We start from the raw sequence: 20,946 nt of genomic DNA, 5'->3' as shown, positions 1-20,946 counted from the left end.
CACAGCTAATTTCCTCAAAGGGCACACGTGATAATGGCAAGTGAGATCATTGAGAAACTCAAGAACAACTATCTTTATTTAACTTGTCCGGTTGGAATTGACCAACTCTACTTTATGAATTACAACCTGATGACCAACACTTTTGAGTGTTGAAGAATTGCTGAATTCTATAATGAATAGTTCACCCTTTATTGACAATTTGGCAACCTTTTGGGATTGATCGTGTTTTTTTGGAGGCTGCTCACTAGAACCACATGGCACAGAGATCTGCGCCACCTCTTTGATGTCCAAGAGTATCCAATTACTCTCTTCTCCTGACCTTCTCCAACATCCCTTTTCAAAGATTTATTTAATTCCTTTTTGGAAGTTACTGTGAATCTGCTTTCACTATCTTTTCAGGCCATGTGTTTCATTGTTAATGAAATGTACTGTGATTTCAACCACAAGGTTAGCATGCCTCTGTCCGGAGTTAATGTATGTAACAGGATTCTACTCTTTATTGCCAACGTTGCGTAATAAGGCCAAACCTGCTTTGGAATGCAGCATCAACACTTTGATCAGAATTGCCTTCATTCTCTGTACTGTTCAATGCACCGGAAGGTTATTCCAACCCATGTTAAGAAAGACTAACCATCGTACTGAGACTCTTCCTGTTTCCTGTACATGTTTTATTCAATGCTTTAAGGGGATCACATGGTAACCAGACCCAAAAAAGACAGTAACCAGGTTCTTACTCTGCAGAAACAGGTTTCCTGCAGCCACACCTCTTTATGTTGAACCCTTAGGATATTCCATTGTGTAACTTTGCACCAAAGCTGAACATTCTGAGCAGAGCAATTTCCAACTGCAATGTCTTCAGGGTTAATTACACAACCAGGTCTTCAAGGTTAATTACACGGCCAGGCAAAAGAAAATTTCTCATGCACTCTAACATCATGCTCACAAAAAAAGGCCACATGCAAAGCAAGAAGGTGAAGGTGCAAGTACCAGGTCAAAGGTTGCCTCGAGGGGTCGCTTCAGTGATCTGACAGCTGGCTGAGTCTTATTTAGCAGGCAGCGAGCACATGGATGGCAATGGACGAATGGGATTCAAGCGCATTAACAAAAACAGCAAGCAGAGGTGTGTCATAGGGACAACAATGAGTGTGGTAGGTGGAGAGAAAGAAAAGAACTGAATGCATTATACAACATCTTGAAAGTAACAACATGCTTAACTAAAGCTGATTACTACTGTGGCAGATCAGCAGTTATAACTAAAACAGACATCTTACTATCTACACAGACCATTGTCACATAAAAGATTGGAATCACACAAGGAAAAATATCTTCAAAATGAAGTTAAAATGCATTACATAAACTCAAAGCATTGGATAGGTAAGAGCTTCTGTCCAGGGCATTCTACATCAATGCAGAATATAGAACCAAGAGTTAAGATGAATTTTATTTTGTATGACATGGGCTTTGGTTTCAACAGTATCTGAAAAAAAAAACTGTATCTCACCCTCAAAGAATATATCTTGCGAATTCACAAACAAGTGGCTATCAGTTAGTATTGCAAATCCATCGCTAACTACCATTGTGAAGGTGGAATAAAACGTAATATGGCCAATGGGGATGAACATTTTGCCCCAAAATTCTCATTAAAACTGGTGTCAACTTATTTATAAAATCAGTTAAAACTGTGTTAACCTATTTTTTTGTTTGGCAACCCACTTTATTGGACATTGTGCAGATGAATGTTCCAGGCCCAATGAAGTTTAAACTGTCACACTCCTTATAGTTTTGCTAGCCAGCAGAGAGGAAATACAGTAGTGGTCGTTCCATTTGTTGATCCAGTGAGGATGATGCAACAAGTGAGAAATGTTCTTGCAGGAAAACCTACAGATGGGATCATTGTCTCATGACAGGTGCCTTGTATTTTCCGGGGGAAGTTGATGTCGACCCAGGGTAAGTTACTGAGCTGAGGCATTGTCTGTGTAGAGTTTCTCCCTGTCAACCTGAGGGGGTTTCACCACACTTTCGTCCCAGATCCCCAAAAAAAGTGGGAATGAGCTGTTGTAAATTGAGTAGGAAAGTTGTAAAATCTGGGGGGAATCGATGAGAACATGGAGAGAATGAAATATAGAATTAATGCAGGATTGGTGAGAATTGGTGACTGATAGCAAGAGTGGACCCAGTTGCCATCCATGGACTCTATGACTACCTCAGCATTATCAGAACAGGAAGGATCTTCTGATTTCTCCCTCCAGAAACTCAGACTAATCAGATGGAGAGATTATGGGGAGAGGGGTCAGGCAAGGTACTACCAACACATATTTGGAAAGTGATGACATTTTCAGATGATATTGCCTGGGGCAAATGTATGGTCAAGAAGTAGGAGGGATTAAAAATGAATCTCTGGGGAACACAGGTAAGCAAAGCTGTGGAAACAGGAGGAGGAGACATAGCTAGTCATTCTCTAGGTTAAGAATGGAACCATGTAAGTGTAGTCCCATCCAGCTGCAGAATGTGAATGGATACTGGAGCAGTATAGAGTCTTGTGTGTCAAAGGTCACATCAGGAAAGAAAGATAGATCATCTGTACCACTGTTACAAAGGATGCCACTGCTAGTTTTCATTAGAGTAGGCAACCCAATTGACAAGGAGCCCTGTATCAAACAGCATGAATTTGGGGAAGATGAGAGGTGGATGTTCTGCAAGTGCTTGCAAAAGCACTGAAGCCAAAGGCTAGTCTTCTGAGTGAACAGGTGATTATCCAGTAACCTGGAGGACAGAAAAACATCAGCAACGTCAAGTAACATAGGGATAAGGAATGGAATCAGAGTGGTTCAGCAAGGTTGAGGGGGCAGAAGACAGAGTTTATGCTCAAGCTGAGTTAGTGTGTAAAAATAAACAGAAAAATGTGAGGGATGAGGAAGCATTTCAGCTTTGGCCCAGTGGGTAAGGTTGATGGGTGGGAAGAGGCAGGTGTGGATGGCATCTAATATAGTAATATAGTAATAAAAGTACTCCATTAAGTCCTCACACCTGTTAGTGGAAGTGACAGTGGAGGGGACAGAGGAGGCATTTAATAGGAAAAAAAAAGACACATTTCTGCTCATGGATGTTTCTGGAGCTACAATGTATAATTAACGGGAATAGGAATTGGCTAATCAGCTCTTCAAGCCTGTTCCCTCACTCAATGGATGATCCAATCTTGGCCTCAACTTTCCCACTCTTTCCCCATACCCTTTGACCATAGCCGGCCTCCACCTTGAACGTATTCAGTGACCTAACAAACACATTACTCTGGGCTTAAGAGTTCTAAAGATGCATAATCCTCCGAGTATATAAATTCCTCCTTACTTCCATTCAAAAATTCCAGCACCTGATTCTGAAACTAATTCTAGATGTCCCACTAAGCAAAACATCTTTTCAGTATCTACTCTCAATCCCATGTACTCCTCCCAATAAGATCACCCCTCGTTCTTCTGAATTTGCAGTGATTAAAGATCCAACCTGGTCAATCCATCTTCAAATGTTAACCCCTTAGGAGCAATCTTAGGAAGTAAAAGGAAGACACAAGAGACAGAGTAGATGCTAAAAATCTGGAGCAAGTTTCCAGTTTTAATGAAGGGTGTTGACCTGAGATGTGGATTGTCCATTTTTATAGATGCAGTTTGACCTCCAGCATTTTATGGGTTGCTCATAGAGTAAAATGCCTGATAAAGTAATAGATGCTACAGACAGATCTGCATGTTACAAGGTAGAACCATCTACTTACTCTATTTTATTTGTTCATCTGTGATCCTAGATTTAAGAGGCAGAGACAAGGAGGGCAGCCTGAGGAGACTACAGTAGTAAAAGGTGGAGATGGAGGTTTGGCTAAGCAGATTGATAGCTACAGAAACATCACAATGAACGGTAATTCAGGAACTCCAGTTGGTGCTAGAGACATGGATATTTTATTTGGTAGGGAGCTTTAACAAGTGGAAGACACAAAAGGAATTAGGATTGATATGGGAAGGGCTCAAAAGGTGGTCATGTGACTGAACAAATGATTCTGTCTTCATTCAAGGAGCAATGCACTATACCCTGCTGCAAGTGCCATCAGTCACCACCCTCCCCAAAGAGCAAAAAAACGAGGAAGACTACAGATGCTGGAAATCCCAGCAACACACACAACATGCTGGAGGAACTCAGCAGGCCAGGCAGGATCTATGGAAAAGTGTACAACCCATAGAGTACTCTCTTCCAAAGATGCTGCTTAGCCTACTGAGTTCCTCCAGCATTTTGTGTGTGTTCCCCAAAGAGTATCACTGAATCCTTCCTCAAATTTTATCACTGCCCTCTTCCTTAGAGACCAACATTCCTTCTCCTTTAAACAGTTCATGTGGAACACTTTTCCTGTCAGTTCCCAAACTACCTTAGGCCCTTCAGCCTCTCTATAGTGCCTTTAAATGCCAATCTCATTCCTAATCCCATAAAGCCTGAGTCTTGGTCTCCATCCCCTATGCCTGTGTTCCCAGTCTCTAGACAACTCCAAGACTCCAGTGTTCCCCCAACCCTCCAGTCCTCCAAACTCCAACACACTGATCTCAATAGCTCCCAACTCATTTGTGTGCTCTAGAATTTCAAAGCAAGTATTTTTCCATTGAAGAACAATATTAATGCTCTTCCTCGCAGATCAATCTTCTACATCCTATCTCAAATGTCAAAACACTACACCTTAACTCAAGGAAACATTGCCCACTGCATCAATGACCAACATACCCTTCTTCTCCTTAATGTCAACATTCTAACTCTCCTCATCTCTGTATGGAGGACAGCGTCATGCTCCTGTTCAGCTCTCCATCACAGGCTAGTACGCAGGTTGAGTAAGTGATTAAGGAATCTAACAGAATGCTACTGTTTATTTCCAAAGGAACTGAGTACAAAAGCATGGAGGTCATGTTTTGGTTATATAGAGCATTGGGAAGACCACATCAGGAGTACTTTGTACAGTTTTGTTCCTATTTAAGGAAGGGTGTTAATAGATTAGCAGTTCAGAGAAAATTTACTAGACTAATACTTGGAAAAGAGAGATTGTCTTACAAGAAATGGTTGGGCAGGCAAGGCTTGGAATTTGATTGAAACATATAAGACTCCGCAGCTGGATATGGAGAGCATGTTTCCTCCTTAGGGAAAATTTAGATCAAGATGATCACTGTTTCAAACCAAGAAGTTGCCCATGTAAGATGGGGAAGCAGTAAGAAATTTTCTCTTGGAGAGCCATAATCTTTGGAACTCTCTTCATCAAAGGATGGTGGGAGCAGTGGCTTTGAATACCTTTAAGCCAGTGGTTCTTGATAAACGAGGAAATCAATATTTATCAGAGGTAGACAGAAATTCAGAACCGCAAACAATCTGCTGGCCGAATAGAGTGGGACGAACAACAACTGTGGCGCAGAAAGAACTGTTGATGTTTCAGGTATAGAGCCTTCTTTGGGTCTAAGAGTGGCGAGGAAGGTAGCCAATACAAAGAGGAGGGGGAAAGTGTAAGAGGGGCTAGTAAGTGACAGGTGGACTGAGGAGTGATGAAAGATGATGGACAGATGGAACCAAATCAGAGAGAAGAGAATGAAGGTGAGTGAGTATAGGACAGATATTGGCAGGAGCACAAAGGTTATCAATATGGAAGGTGATAATGGAAACCATTAGTAAACAGGTAAAGGCTAAATGGAACCAGATAAGGAAGGGATATCTAGTGGGTGAAATGTGTGGTTTGTAGATGGATGGAAGTAGGAGAGGGAGGGGGAGGGGGGGAGGGAGAGAGAGAGAGAGAGAGAGATGTAAATGTATAATGGGGGGCTCAGGAGCAAGGGAAGGGAGACAAAAATGGGAGGACTGGAGGATGGTAAGAAAGAGGGAGTAGGGAAACATAGCAAAGGTATCCTGAAATTGGGAAATTCAATGCTGACACCATTTGGGTTGTTGATTACCAAGGCAGAATATGATATTTTCTTCCTTTAGTTTGTATCAAGCCTCACCCTGGCAGTGTAGAAGGCCGAGGACTGATAAATCAGCCTGGGAGTGGGAAGGGTTATTGAAAGAGGAGAGGCGGCATGATAGGCATGGTCGTGTAGGGAATAGCACGATAGTGTAGGGTGTGACACAGTAGATTAGGGAGGGACATGGTCTTGTAGGGAGTGGCACGGTGGTGTAGGGAGTGACACGGTGTAAGGAGTGACGTGGTGTAGGGAGAGATGTGGTCATGTAGGGAGTGACACGGTGGTGTAGGGAGTGACATGGTGGTGTAGGGAGTGACATGGTCTGGTAGGGAGTGACGTGGTGGTGTAGGGAGTGACGTGGTGGTGTAGGGAGTGACGTGGTCGTGTAGGGAGTGACACGGTGGTGTAGGGAGTGATGAGGTAGTATAGTAGTTCACGACTGCTATTACATTGCCAGCAACCACAGTTTATTTCCGATGCTGTCTTTAAGGAGTTTATACCTTCTCCCCATGACCATGAGGGTTTTTCTGGGCGTTCCAGTTCCCTCCCACATTCTAAAGACATATGGGTTAGTAGCTTAAATGGTCACATGGGTGTAACTAGGTGGCAAGATCAATGGCACATAATATAACTGGGAATTCGGGACGGCGATGGACAGAGTGCAGGAGCTCAGAGTGGTGTCAACCTGTCTGTGCTTGCTCTTGCTGACAGGCCACATCAGAAGCCCCTGACATTGGAAGGGGTGTACGTGAATCTTTGCCCTACCTGCTTGGGGACTTGGGTGTTGATGAAGTAATTCAGAGAATGCAGGGTTGAATTTACAGCCGTGTTCCCACTGAGTGATGGACAGACTCAAGGGGTGGAGTGGCCTACATCTGCTCCAGATCTGTCTGCTCATACACAGCTTTGTGAATAGATAGGGCACGTTACCTAGGGTTGGGACAAATCACTTCAGTCAGGGATGATACAGTTCTGCCAGACCTCCTTGTGGGTGTGGTGATGTGGCCAAGACTACAAATGGCTCCTCTCACTTTCCCCTGCCTCTGGAGATGCCCACTCGCAGAGGGCGTGCAAGAAACCTTCTGCTCTCTGAGGCAGTCGACAATGAAGGGCTGCCACACTGTCACCCTGCCCACTTGCAGAGATAAGTGATCCAACATCACCAGAAACAAAGGAACAGATGTCCTTCCTGAGGGTTAATTTGCTCAAATCCCAGGATTTGGGATAGTGGACAGGGCAAATCTACGAGTGATACTGGATATTCCAACTCCACTCAAACATCTAATGTTGACGCTGGGACAATGAATTTTAGTAGTCAGTGACAGCACCTGTTCAATACATGGGGCTCCTTCTCCAAACAAGCTTAAGACATGGGAACTTCAGGACCGCATTGTGACATAGCTAGCTGAGCTGGTGCCTCACAACTCCAGATACCTGGGTTTGACCCTGATCTCCAACACTGTCTCTCCCTTTTGCGTCTGTGAGTTTTCTGGGATGCTCCTTTCTTCCCAAGTGTGCCGGTTTGTAGGCTCTTAGGCAATTTGAATTTGGTCCCAGCGTGGTAAAAGTAACTGGCCTGTTTTTGGGAATGTGGAGAGAGTAAGGTGAGGATTAGGGTAAAGGAGAGATGGGTGCTTGATGGTTGGAACAGACTTGGTGTGCTGAAGAGCCTGTTTCTCTGGTTTATTTCTCTATGATTCTGTGATCAAAGCGAACTCAGTACTGAGAGGGATCAAAGGCAGTGGGTTCACCATTCAGCAAACCATCAACAGGCACTATGCTGGAGGAACTCAGCAGGACAGGTAGCATCTGGACTGGTGAAGGATTTCAATCTGAAACATTCTGTATCCATTCCACCCACAGATACTGCTCGGCCTGTTGAGTTCCTCCAGCACATTGCTGCTCTGGATTCCAGCATCTGCAGTCCCTTGTATCTCTCCTGTCTGACCAACACAAGTGCAATTGCTACCCCACCCCCCCAACGAGTGTTTCAATAGAATAACTCAATGAAGAAAAGGAAGAAGAACGCCCTCTCACACACATTTGACTTATAATCAAGGATTTGACTGTTACTTTAACCTGCTCAAGTTAACTAAGGACTTTAGACAGAGACGTGAAAGTGAGAGTTGGAAGAGGTTTTCCTCCATCTCCAGTTTACCTACCATGGCAGCAGCTGCAGTTTGGTTCACCTGGTGCTGGGCAGCCTTAATCTTGGCTTGCAGATGTGCAGGTGGGTGAAAGTACTTGCACTTCTCCCTTGAGCAACGGCCCTTGATGTAATCCATGCAAACGGTAACTGTGTTTTCATTTGAGTCGATCATTCCCAAATCCATTGGGTGTGCGTAGCGGCAGTCGTTCTCACCCCGAGTACAATTCCCACGCTGAAATTCCCTGCAAACCTAACAAGACCGTCATCAGCAACCATTCATATATGCCCAGGGATCAAGCAGATTGCCTTTGACTGGCCGACCCAGACCAGGCAACTGCCCCGGCTCTGCTGGCCTTCTAACAGAAGGTGAATTAAATGTAAAACTCCGATAATCCGGCAGCCTCAGGACCACTGTTAGTGTCGGGCTGCACAATCCAATGTTACTCCTATTCATAATCCAACACACTTTAAATTCACTTTTTTAAGATATTAGAGAGTTTAAAGTGAGTACGGGATACTGGTCCTCAGTGCATTTTAATGGTGTGCAAGAACTGGACCCTGGTGAGTGTAAATGGAACACAGGAACTAGTGAGTTTAAATGGTGCGCAGAAACTAGTGAGTTTAAACAGTGCGCAGAAACTAGTGAGTTTAAACAGTGCACAGGAACTAGTGAGTTTAAATTGTGCACAGGTACTAGTGAGTTTAAATGGTGCACCGGAACTAGTGAGTTTAAATGGTGCACAGGTACTAGTGAGTTTAAATAGTGCGCAGAAACTAGTGAGTTTAAATAGTGCACAGAAACTAGTGAGTTTAAATGGTGCGCAGGAACTAGTGAGTTTAAATGGTGCGCAGGAACTAGTGAGTTTAAATGGTGTGCAGGAACTAGTGAGTTTAAATGGTGCGCAGGAACTAGTGAGTTTAAATGGTGTTCAAGAACTGTGGCCTGGTAAGTACAAAGGGAGCAAAGGAACTGGGACTTAGGGGATTTAAAGGAAATAGGCCAACAGGGCTTGGGGTATGGTAAGTTTAAAGGGAGAACAGGATGTAGGGTCCCAGTGAGTTTAAAGGGAGCACAGATCTGGGCCCATTTACAGCAGCTATTTATCCTATTGTAGGGACGTGGGGTGAAACTGGAGCACCCCGGGGAAAGCCACACGGACACAAGGAAAACATGCAAATTCCATACAGACAAAGGTCAGGATCGAACTCAGATTACTGGAACTGTGAAGGAGCAACTGTAATAGCTGCAGCACTGCTCTCGAGGTATGGCACAGTACCACGTTAGCTTGGGAGTCTGGATGTTTTACCAAGAGTCACTGCACTGAGATTTGTACTGTTCTGTTGCTGAGCTAGGCTCTCCCTCACAACCGTAAGCAGCAGCTTGTTTGGTGACAGTGAACAGAACCAGAAGGAATTGTGCAGAAATTTCAGCAAGCAAAATCTACTTCCCTTCCCAAGAATAAACAGCCCATAATTCACTCTACTTTAAACATACTTCCTTTCTTTCTTTTTAACAAATACATTTTCACAATGTGATACTAAATGTACAATTTTAAAAAGAAAGGATAGATACAAGTAAAGATTCCCTTCCTGGGAAACTAAGTCTTAAAACTAGATCCAACGTTTTGATACAAAATATAGCAGAGACGAACATCAAATGCTCCTGGAAGATCATCAGGATACTCTGGTCTTCCCAAAGTTTGCGGGCCAAACAGTAAGTGCCAGAAAATACACACCTCTGAAGCTCCAGTTTTTCAGGGGGATGCAGGGACAGATCTACTTTCTCTCCATAACAGTGAAAATGTGACTTTTTTTCTCAACTCCATCTCAGTTGCTGAACTTTACTGCAATTCTCAGCACCTGAATTACATGAATTGACTGAATTCTGCGTAGCTTAATTTGAATAAAGCACCGTAGAAATACTGGAGGAGGATCGTAACTCAGAGCAATTAATTCTTATTAAAATTTAAGTTACTATTAAGATTCAGTAAATGTTAGCTGCAGTAAAAGTGAACAGGAATCTGTAAAATGGTTACATCCAGCACCCTTAACTAATAATTACAATAATCACAATGTATAAACATTTTTGCTTAACTTTGCTACTGTACTGCCTGTCTTGCACACCTATTAGCTCAGACCTTTATGGGTGTAGAAGAGCAGGGTCTCTGTCAATTGACAGGTAAGGGATGAGGAGGGGGTTCGCTGAGGCTGGGAGAAACAGTTTAGCATAAGGGAGGTCTGGAGAAGCAGCATCCACACGCACAAAGGTATGTCTCAACCTAACAGCTTGTATCCAATTAAACCGTCTTGACTTGACTCTGCAACACAGTGGCATAGCAGGTAGAGCTGCAGCCCCAGAGCTCCAGAGACCCCGTTTAAGTCTGATCCCTGTAGAGTTTGCACCTTCTCCCTATGATTACATGGGGTTCCTCTGCTTGGGCCTGTTTTATCCCATATCCCAATGACGTGCAGCGCCAATACCTCTGTAAATTGCTCAAGTGGGTAGGTCAGTGCTAGAATCCGAGGTGGGAATGGGAAATTAATGTAGGATTAGTGTAAGTTGTTGATGATTGGCCCAGAGTCAGTGGGTCAAAGGGCCTGTTTCAGAGCTCTATCCCTCTCTGATTTTCCATGGATTTTTCTACCTACACTGAGGTTCTGTTAATGTATAAGGGCTCATTATCATCATAAGGGTCAAGGACTGATGAAGTTTCAGAAAGATAATTAACCTGTTTGGTTTCAGTGCATGGTGGGACACCCACTGGGAGTGTCTGATTCAATCAGCATGCCAAGCCCACCCTGTGGCAGTCACTGGAGACTGCTATTACAGATTGACAGTAAAGCCCATGCTGGGCTTCGAAGGGGCAATCAGGACCTTCAGCTAATGGGCGGGGGGAGGCTCAGGGAACAGGAAGTGTAGTAAATCAGCAATGAGAAAGCAGTGGCCCAGGGCAGTGAAGAGGTGAATGAAAATCAAAGGAAGAAACAAAAACCACAAGCAAGGGGTGCAGTGGTGATTTTACCTGGGGTAAATAACAACACTAAGGAAGCAACGATTAATTTGAATGCTTGCAGCACTGTAACAAGATAGATGAGTAAAGTGCACAAATGGAAATAAATGAGATTTATTTAATTACTATTACAGAGACATGGATGGACAGTGATTAGGACTGGCAGCTCAGTGTTGAAGCTTATTCTGTGTTCCAAGCAATGAGACAAAAAGGAAACGGAGGTACATTAGCATTGTTGATCACGGAAGTTATCAGTGTGGCAGTGAGCAGTGAGGTACTGTGATGTTGAATCATTTTGGGTGGATGGAAGGAACGGCCAGGGATACAAGATACTAGGGAGTAATCTAAAGTCGCCCAAACGTTGCCTCAAAGTTGGACAAGGTATAAATGGGCAATATCAAAAGGATGTAAGAAAAGAGCTATAATTATCACACCTGATTTTAATCTACATATTGAATAATATAATCAAGCCAGAAAGATTCTGTGGAAGAGAAAATTGTGAAGTGCACCGGGGACTGTTTCTGAGAATGATATCTTACAGGACCTACCAGAGACAGGTCTATTTTACATCTGGTCATGTGTAGTGAGGTAGGGTTAATAGTGAAGAATCCTCCAGGGAGTAGTGATCGCAACATAGTAAATTCCAGATAGAGCTTGAGGCTGAAGATCTTGGATCAAAAATGAGTGACCTCAACTTAAATAAAGGAAACTGCTGAAGTTTAAGAACTGGCAGGTGGAATGTAATGTTGGGAAATGTACGGTCATGCACTTGGGTAGAAGGAATGACAGGGCTGACTATTTTCTAAATGGAGAGAAAATGTAAAAACTGAGACACAAAGGGATTTGGGAGTCCTTCTGCTGGATTCCCTAAAGGTTAATTTGCAGCTTGAGTCTGTGGTGAGGAAGGAAAATGTGATGTTAGCATTCATTTCAAGAGGACTATACGTCATACTTTATTGTTGCCAAACAATTGGTACTAGAACGTACAATCATCACAGCGATATTTGATTCTGTGCTTCACACTCCCTGGATTACAAATATTAAATATTAAAAATATTAAAAATAGTTAACATTAGTAAATATTAAAAATTTAAATTATAAATCATAAATAGAAAATAGAAAAATGGGAAGTAAGGTAGTGCAAAAAAACCGAGAGGCAAGTCCGGATATTTTGGCGGGTACGGCCCAGATCTGGGTCAGGATCTGTTCAGCGGTCTTATCACATTTGGAAAGAAGCTGTTCCCAAATCTGGCTGTACGAGTCTTCAAGCTCCTGAAACTACTCCCGGAGGGAAGAGGGACGAGAAGTGTGTTGGTTGGGTGGGTTGTGTCCTTGATTATCCTGGCAGCACTGCTCCGACAGCGTGCGGTGTAAAGTGAGTCCAAGGACGGAAGATTGGTTTGTGTGAAGTGCTGTGCCGTGTTCACGATCTTCTGCAGCTTCTTTCGGTCTTGGACAGGACAACTTCCATACCAGGTTGTGATGCACCCTAGAAGAATGCTTTCTATGGTGCAGCTATAAAAATTAGTGAGGGTTTTAGGGGACAGGCCAAATTTCTTTAGTTTTCTCAGGAAGTAAAGGTGCTGGTGGGCCTTCTTGGACTAGAATATAAAAGCAAGGATGTAGTGTTGCGACTTTATACAGACTGGTGAGACCTCACTTGGGGTATAGTGAGCAGTTTTGGGCCCCTTATCTTCGAAAGGACATTCTGAAACTGGAGAGGGTTCACAAAAAAGATTGAATGGCTTGTCATATGAAGAACATTTGATGGCTCTGGGCTTGTATTTGCTGGAATTCAGAAGAATGAGGAGTGACATAATTGAAATCTATCAAATGTGAAAGGCTTTGATAGGGTGGATGTCGGGAGGATGTTTCTTATGGTAGGAGAGTCTAAGACCAGAGGACACAGTCTCAGAAGAGAATGGCATCTTTTTAGAATGAAGATGAGGAGAAATTTCTTTATCCAGAGAATGGTGAAGCTGTGGAATTTGTTGTCACAGGCAGCTGTGGAGACCAAGTCTTTATGTATATTTAAGGCAGAGGTTGTTAGATTCTTGATTGGTCAGGGCATGAAGGGATACAGGGAGAAGACAGGAGATTGGGGCCGAGAGGGAAAATGGCTCAGCTTTGATGAAATGGCAGAGCAGACTCGATGGGTTCAATGCCCTAATTTTGCTGCTGTAACTTATGGTCTTATGCTATAAAAGAAAAGGCTTTCACGAGTGGGGGTCAGGGGAAATAGGCTAAAGGAAAGGTCAGTGGTTGGACAGTAGCAAATGCTTAAGCAACTACTTTATAAGGATCAGTGGATACATATCCCAATTCACATAGTGAGATATCTTTCTTGGTGGTAAACAGTGGAGGTCAAGCAAAATATTCAATTCAAAGCAAAAAAATTAAAGTGAGAAAAAACTTGTAGTAGACCAGAGGACAGGGGGATTTTTAGAAGCCAGCAGTGGAGAATGAAAAATTGAAAGAGACGAGAAAATGGACCATGAGAGGAAACAACAAAAGATTCAATGGCAATACAAAAAGGAAGAAGGTACCTGGAGTTAGTGTGGGACCCAGGAGAAGGAGATGGGGAATTAGTAATAGGAAATATGGAAGTGGTTGATAATTTAAAACAATAGTTTGAATTAGTCATCACAGTGGGCTAGTTTCAAATAGTGGACAAGAACTTGTAACAATATTTATCACAAGGAAAAAATTTGGAAAAACTGGTTGGTCTAAAGGTGGACAAGTTGCCAAGTCCGGTTTGCCTACACCCAAGGGTTTAAAGGGAAGTGGCTGCACAGATAGTGAAGCTATTCGTTGAAGATTTATAATATTCATTCAATTCCATGTGGGACTTGTGAATTGGAAAACCACAAATGTGATTCCTTAGTTCAAGACTTGAGAAAGAAAGAAGTGAGAAATCATAGGCCAATTAGCTTAACATCCATTGTTGGGAAGATGCTGGAGTCTATAGTCAACAAAGCTGAGTAAATTATTCAGAATTATTGTTGCAGCTATATAGGACACTGGTCAGACCCCACTTGGAGTACTGTGCTCAATTCTGGTTGCCTCACTACAGGAAGGACTTGGAAACCAGAGAAAGGGTGCAGAGGAGATTTACAAGAATGTTGCCTGGATTGGGGAGCATGCCTTATGAGAATAGGTTGAGTGAACTCGGCTTTTCTACTTGGAGCGACGGCGGATGAGAGGTGACCTGATACAGGTGTACAAGATAATGAGAGGCATTGATCGTGTGCATAGTTAGAAGCTTTTTACCAGGGCTGAAATGGCTAACACGAGAGGGCACAGTTTTAAGCTGCTTGGAGGTAGGTACAGAGGAGATGTCAGGGGAAAGTTTTTTTATGCAGAGGGTGGTGAGTGCATGGAAGTGGCTACCGGCAATGGTGGTGGAGGCAGAAACGACAGAGTCTTTTAAGAGACTCCTGGATGGATACATGGAGCATAGAAAAATAGAGGGCTATGGGAAAGCCTAGGTAGTTCTAAGGTAAGGACAAGTTCAGCACAGCTTTGTGGGCCGAAAGGCCTGTATTATGCTGTAGGGTTTCTATGTTTCTATGTAAAAGTTCACTGTAATTAAGCCAAGTCAATATAGTTTTATGATAGGGAAACTTTGGTTGACAAATTTTCTCATGTTGTTTGGAGATGTAACAAACAGAGATGATCGAGAGGAACATGTCAGCATAGTTACATATTCTGATTTCCTGAAAGCCTTTGATAAGATGCCACATTAAAAAGTTAGTGCACAAGTTCATGGTATAGAGGGAAGTGTATTAACAAGAATTTAAGACTTTGTTGTCAGACAGAAGACAGAGAGTCAGAATGAATAGATTTTCTTACAGACTGGAAAATTGTAACCAGTGGAATGCACCAAGAAACAGTTCTTGGCCCTCACCTATCCGTACTCATGACCGAAAGGAGGGAGCAAAATGTCAAGCTTCCAAGTTACTGTTTGGCAATAATTGGGAGGTACACTATGATAGGATGTATTTACAGAGGACATAGATACAATTTTGAAAGATCAAGGATTGAGTTACATGGGGAGATGGCACAGAAGAGGAATGCAGGGCCGAGTGGCTACTTTTGCTCCTATTTCCTTGTCTGTATATATGGGCCCATTTCTTCTACAACCTGAGGTCACCTGATCACAGCCCAGCTTATTTTACTAAATCATTTTCTGAGCAATGTTGCTTTCTGGATACCCACTAGACAAGAGATGGAGCTGCAAAATGCAATAGTCACATTGTGCACCCTTTGGTCCATCAGTGAAGGAAGCACCTCTTCAGGGCTGCAGGGGTCTACTGAACATCTGTTATCAGACAGATAATGCACCCTCCTCTCCCTTTACATGTCTCCAGCACCATCCCTCCGAATGTGATGGGCAGGAGGCAGCTCCTCACAACACTGTTCAATTCAAATGTCCTATAACCAGCTCATTTCTCTTGAGGAGGTTGGACAATTTCACAAATACATGCTGAGGGAGATTTATCACATTGTCCTGTGAATTAGTCACAGGATAATTGGACCAGAGCACTGAAGCAAATCAGAGCCAATGGCAGAGTTGCACATACTGTCTTATTTTAACACCTTATTTTTTATAATAGCTTCCAATGTCAACAGCAAGAATGAAAACACATTATACCATGACCAACAGCTTTCCTTCAGATTCACTCTGACAGTACAGCAGAGTTTACGTCCTATGGCCCATGACGTTGTGTCGACCCTTTGACTTAATCCTAGATCTATCTAACCCTTCCCACACACACAGCCCTCCATTTTTCTTTCATCCATGTGCCTATCTAAGAGTCTTCTACGTGGCCCTAATGTGTCTTCTTCTACCAGCACCCCCAGCTACGCATCCAGCACGCTCTAAGAAAAACTATCTCTGATATCCCCCCCTATACTTTCCACCCAGCACCTTAAAGTTATGCCTTCTTGTATTACTTGTTTTGGAAGAGGGGAGAAACTCTAATAAACATGGGGCTTCTCTGTACTTAGAGAAAAACTGGGGTCTTTAACAGGAGCAGCTTTGGGAAAATTCTCCCAGCCTCCCAGGACAATCTGATAAAATATTCCCTCAGCTTGTGTTATACTTTCCTGTCAGTGGCTGCATTACATTGCCTCTAATGGCAGGAGGGAGTAATTACAGTGAGATAAGATAAATATTGGCAAAAGAAAATCATAATGGAAAACGCTGACTTAAGATTACTATTATTATGTACTCTCATCTTACTGTAATAACTTTATTGAAGGAAATTATTCATTTATTGCATATGCAGTTAAAACATGCAAGCATATAAAAAAACAATACAGGTACCTCTAATTTGTCTGTTCTTATTAGCTTATGTGAAGCTGTGTTCCCTTGGACTGTAACAGTGGGATTTCCTGACACCAGGACAGGTGTGTTTGGTAGAAGTTCTGTTGGAACCAATCCCATTCCATGGGTCATGTGACTCAGGTAGGGATTAAGACCCATTGTGTGATTTGTAGCTAAAGATGGAGTTACAGGAAACGTGGTCTGTGGATAAAAGCAAAAAGAAAATACATTTATTGCACATTAGAACTTTCTTCTTATTTTACAACTGAGTAAGTTATGAAATGAATTAAAGTTGATTGGTTGAACATAGAGTCATACACCATCATGTATGTAGGGACACAGAAGGACAAACCAGTGAAGAAGGCATATGGCATGGGATGCTGTTTTACAGATTTACAAAGCATTGGTTCAGCTGCACTTGGAGTATTGTGCTCAGCTCTGGTTATCACGCAATGGGAAAGCTGTGATTACGCTGGAGGGAGTCCAGAGAAGATTCACAGAAGCGTTTCTTGGACTGGAGGGTTTGAGTTATGAGAAGAGATTTTATCGGCTGAAACTACTTTCAGTGGAACAAATGCGGCTGAGCGGTGGCCTTACAGAAGTTTATAAAGTTGTAGGGGGCATAGACATGCTAAGGAACACTCTAACTGTATACAGTACCCGCATTGGCAGTCCAAAGCAAGAGGACACAGGTTTAATGTAAAAGTGTAAACATTTAAAGTAGATCTGAAGGGTAAAGGTGGAGAGTGGGACACTGTTTGTTAAGGAGTGAAATTGATTTGTAATTTGAAGACACAAACCCCAAAGAATTATTGGAATTATCATGAATGACTGGCAAATCAATTGTTCATGTCAAAGCCAAACTTAAGGTCCAATCTTTGTCATCTGCAAAAGTAGCTGCATGCATAGTTGCAATGAAAAAATTACTTGTAGCAGTATCACAAACACATAGCATCAGGTACACAACATTCACAAGAAAAACATAAATTAACACCATAAATCATACAAAATTATACAAGAAAGGAGACAATTAGAAAAAAAAAGAAGAAAACAAAGTCCATTGTAGTTTCAAGTGGTGAAGGTGGATGCGGTTGAGGGGGATGACCTGACAGAGGATGACCACGGCGATCGGGTCTCTGGCTCTGAGCCTGGTTCCATGGTGCGGAAGGGAAAGAGGAAGATGAGGAATGTGGTAGTCATGGGGGATTTCAATCCGAGGGGAACAAACAGGAGGTTCTGTCAGCCTGATAGAGACACCAGCATGGTGTGTTACCTCCCAGGTTCCAGGGTACGGGATGTCTCGGATCAGGTGCTCTGAAGGGACAGGGTGACCAGCCAGAAGTCTTGCTACACGTTGGAACCAATGACATAGGTAGAAAAAGGGAGGAGGTACTGAAGAGAGAATTCAGAGAGTTAGGTAGGAAGCTGAAAGGCAGGACATCCAGGGCAGTAATCTCAGGATTGCTGCCTGTGCCACGTGCTAACGAGTGCAAGAATAGCATGATCAGGCATATTAATGTGTGGCTGAGAGACTGGTGTAGGGGCAGGGCTTCAGATTCCTGGATCACTGGGGCCTCTTCTGGGGGAGGTATGACCTGTACAAAAAGGACGGGTTACACACGAACCCAAAGGGGTCCAGTATCCCAGCGGGCACATTTAATAGAGCTGCTAGGGAGGGTTTAGACTAAGAGCTTGTATCCAATAAATCTGTCTTAAACTTGGGAGTCCTTGTGCAAGATATCCTAAAGGTTAACCTCCAGGCTGAGTCGGTTGTGAAGAAGGCGAATGCAATGTTGGCATTCATTTCCAGAGGTATAGAATATAAGAGCAGGGGTGTGATGTTGAGGCTCTATAAGGCACTTGTGAGACCACACTTGGAGTATTGTGTGCAGTTTTGTGCTCCTTATTTTAGAAAGGATATAATGACATTGGAGAGGGTTCAAAGAAGATTCACAAGAATGATTCCAGGAATTAAAGGGTTACCGTATGAGGAGTGTCTGGCAGCTCTTGGGCTGTATTCCCTGGAGTTCAGGAGAATGACGGGGGGATCTCATAGAAACATTCCAAATGTTAAAAGGCCTGAACAGATTAGATACAACAAAGTTATTTCCCATGGTAGGGGATTCCAGGACAAGGGGGCAAGACTTCAGGATTGAAGGACGTCCTTTTAGAACTGAGATGTGGAGAAATTACTTTAGTCAGAGGGTGGTAAATCTGTGGAATTTGTTGCCACAAGCGGCTGTGGAGGCCAAGTCATTGGGTGTATTTAAGACAGAGATAGATAGGTTCTTGATTAGCCAGAGTATCAAAGGGTATGGGGAGAAGGCAGGGTAGTGGGGATGACTGGAAGAATTGGATCAGCCCATGATTGAATGGTGGAGCAGACTCGATGAGCCGAATGGCCTACTTCTGCTCCTATATCTTATGATCTTCAGTGATCATAGGATGACTATAGTGAGGGTTGTGCGGTTTGATTCAAGCACTGAATGGTTAAAAGGAAGTAGCTGTTCAACACCTGAGACAACACCCCATGCAGATACTATTGATGTAGAGAGGGATGTGTCCATGATGTATGGGTCTGAGTCCACTACTCTGCACAGTTTCTTAAGTTACTGCGCATTCACATTATCATACCAGTCCATGACGCAACCAATCAGGATACTTTCAACAGTACATTTCTAGAGTGTTCGGTGACATGCCGAACCTTCTTAACTTTCGAAGAAAGCATAGTCACTGGCATGGCTTCCCAGTGATTGCATCTCACGTGCTGGGTGCAGGTGAGGTCATCTCTGTTAACATACAGTAATTTAAAGCCACTGACTATCCCACTGGTGTCCCACCAATGTGGACTATATCAGAGGAATACTGTACTACGGCGTAAGTAAAAGACAGAATATCAATTTGAATTGGAATTGGTTTGTTATTGGCACATGTACTGAGATACAGTGAAAAGTTTGCCTTGCAACCTGTTCATACAAATTAAATCACTACACAGTGCATTGGGGTAGGCCAAGGTACAACAATAATAGAATGCAGAAGAAATGAAACAGCTACAGAGAGCGTGCAGTGCAGGTAAACAATAAAGTGTAAAATAATAACAAGATGTACAGACAGGCATGCAAAAGTTTGGGCACCCCGGTCAAAATTTCTGTTACTGTGAATAGCTAAGCAAGTAAAAGATGACCTGATTTCCAAAAGGCATAAAGTTAAAGATGACACATTTCTTTAATATTTTAAGCAAGATTACTTTTTTATTTCCATCGTTTACAGTTTCAAAATAACAAAAAAGGAAAAGGGCCTGAAGCAAAAGTTGGGCACTCTGCGTGGTCAGTACTTAGTAACTCCCCCTTTGGTAAGTATCACAGCGTGTAAACGCTTTCTGTAGCCAGCTAAGAGACTTTCAATTCTTGTTTGGGGGATTTTCACCCATTCTTCCTTGCAAAAGGCTTCTAGTTCTGTGAGATTCTAGGGCAGTGTTGCATGCACTGCTCTTTTGAGGTCTATCCATAGATTTTTCGATGATGTTTAGGTCGGGGGACTGTGAGGGCCATGGCAAAACCTCCAGCTTGCACCTCTTGAGGTAGTCCATTGTGGATTTTGATGTGTTTAGGATCATTATCCTGTTGTAGAAGCCATCCTCTTTTCATCTTCAACTTTTTTACAGACAGTGTGATGTTTGCTTCCAGAATTTCCTGGTATTTAATTGAATTCATTCTTCCCTCTACCAGTGAAATGTTCCCCGTGCCACTGGCTGCAACACAAGCCCAAAGCATGATCAATCCACCTCCGTGCTTAACAGTTGGAGAGGTGTTCTTTTCATGAAGTTCTGGACCCGTTTTTCTCCAAACATATTTTTGCTCATTGCGGCCAAGAAGTTCTATTTTAACTTCATCAGTCCACAGGACTAGTTTCCAACATGCATCAGGCTTGTTTAGATGTTCCTTTGCAAACTTCTGACGCTGAATTTTGTGAGGATGCAGGAAAGGTTTTCTTCTGATGACTCTTCCATGAAGGTCATATTTGTGCAGGTGTCGCTGAATAGTAGAACAGTGCACCACCACTCCAGAGTCCGCTAAATCTTCCTGAAGGTCTTTTGCAGTCAAATGGGAGTGTTGATTTGGCTTTCTAGCATTCCTACGAGCAGTTCTCTCGGAAAGTTCTCTTGGTCTTCCAGACTTCAACTTGACCTCCACAGTTCCTGTTAACTGCCATTTCTTAATTATATTACGAACTGAAGAAATGGCTACCTGAAAATGCTTTTCTATCTTCTTACAGCCTTCTCCTGCTTTGTGGGAATCATTTATTTTAATTTTTAGAGTGCTAGGCAGCTGCTTAGAGGAGCCCATGGCTGCTGATTATTGGGACAAGGTTTGAGGAGTCAGGGTATTCATAAAGCTTTGAAATTTGCATCACCTGGCCTTTCCTAACGATGACTGTGAACAAGCCATAGCCCTAACAAGCTAATTAAGGTGTGAGACCTTGGTAAAA

General features: G+C 42.9%; 1 protein-coding gene across 10 annotated transcripts in view; it reads right to left on the bottom strand.

Annotated features, from left to right (window-relative positions):
* LOC140204079 (muscleblind-like protein 3) overlaps positions 1 to 20,946 on the bottom strand; it is a 185,493-nt gene that overhangs the window by 32,468 nt on the left and 132,079 nt on the right. For all 10 annotated transcript variants that reach the window (XM_072270397.1, XM_072270395.1, XM_072270389.1 and 7 more), the window contains 2 exons: positions 16,459 to 16,659; positions 8,132 to 8,368 (listed from right to left, as the gene is read on the bottom strand). In XM_072270397.1, the coding sequence (XP_072126498.1) occupies positions 8,132 to 8,368; positions 16,459 to 16,659 (438 nt within the window). The remainder of the gene's footprint in view (positions 1 to 8,131; positions 8,369 to 16,458; positions 16,660 to 20,946) is intronic.

The sequence above is a fragment of the Mobula birostris genome, chromosome 10 (assembly GCF_030028105.1).
Source record: "Mobula birostris isolate sMobBir1 chromosome 10, sMobBir1.hap1, whole genome shotgun sequence".
Classification (NCBI taxonomy): Eukaryota; Metazoa; Chordata; class Chondrichthyes; order Myliobatiformes; family Myliobatidae; genus Mobula; species Mobula birostris.
The sequence above is the reverse complement of the archived record's forward strand: the minus strand, read 5'-3'. Positions and strand labels throughout refer to the sequence as shown.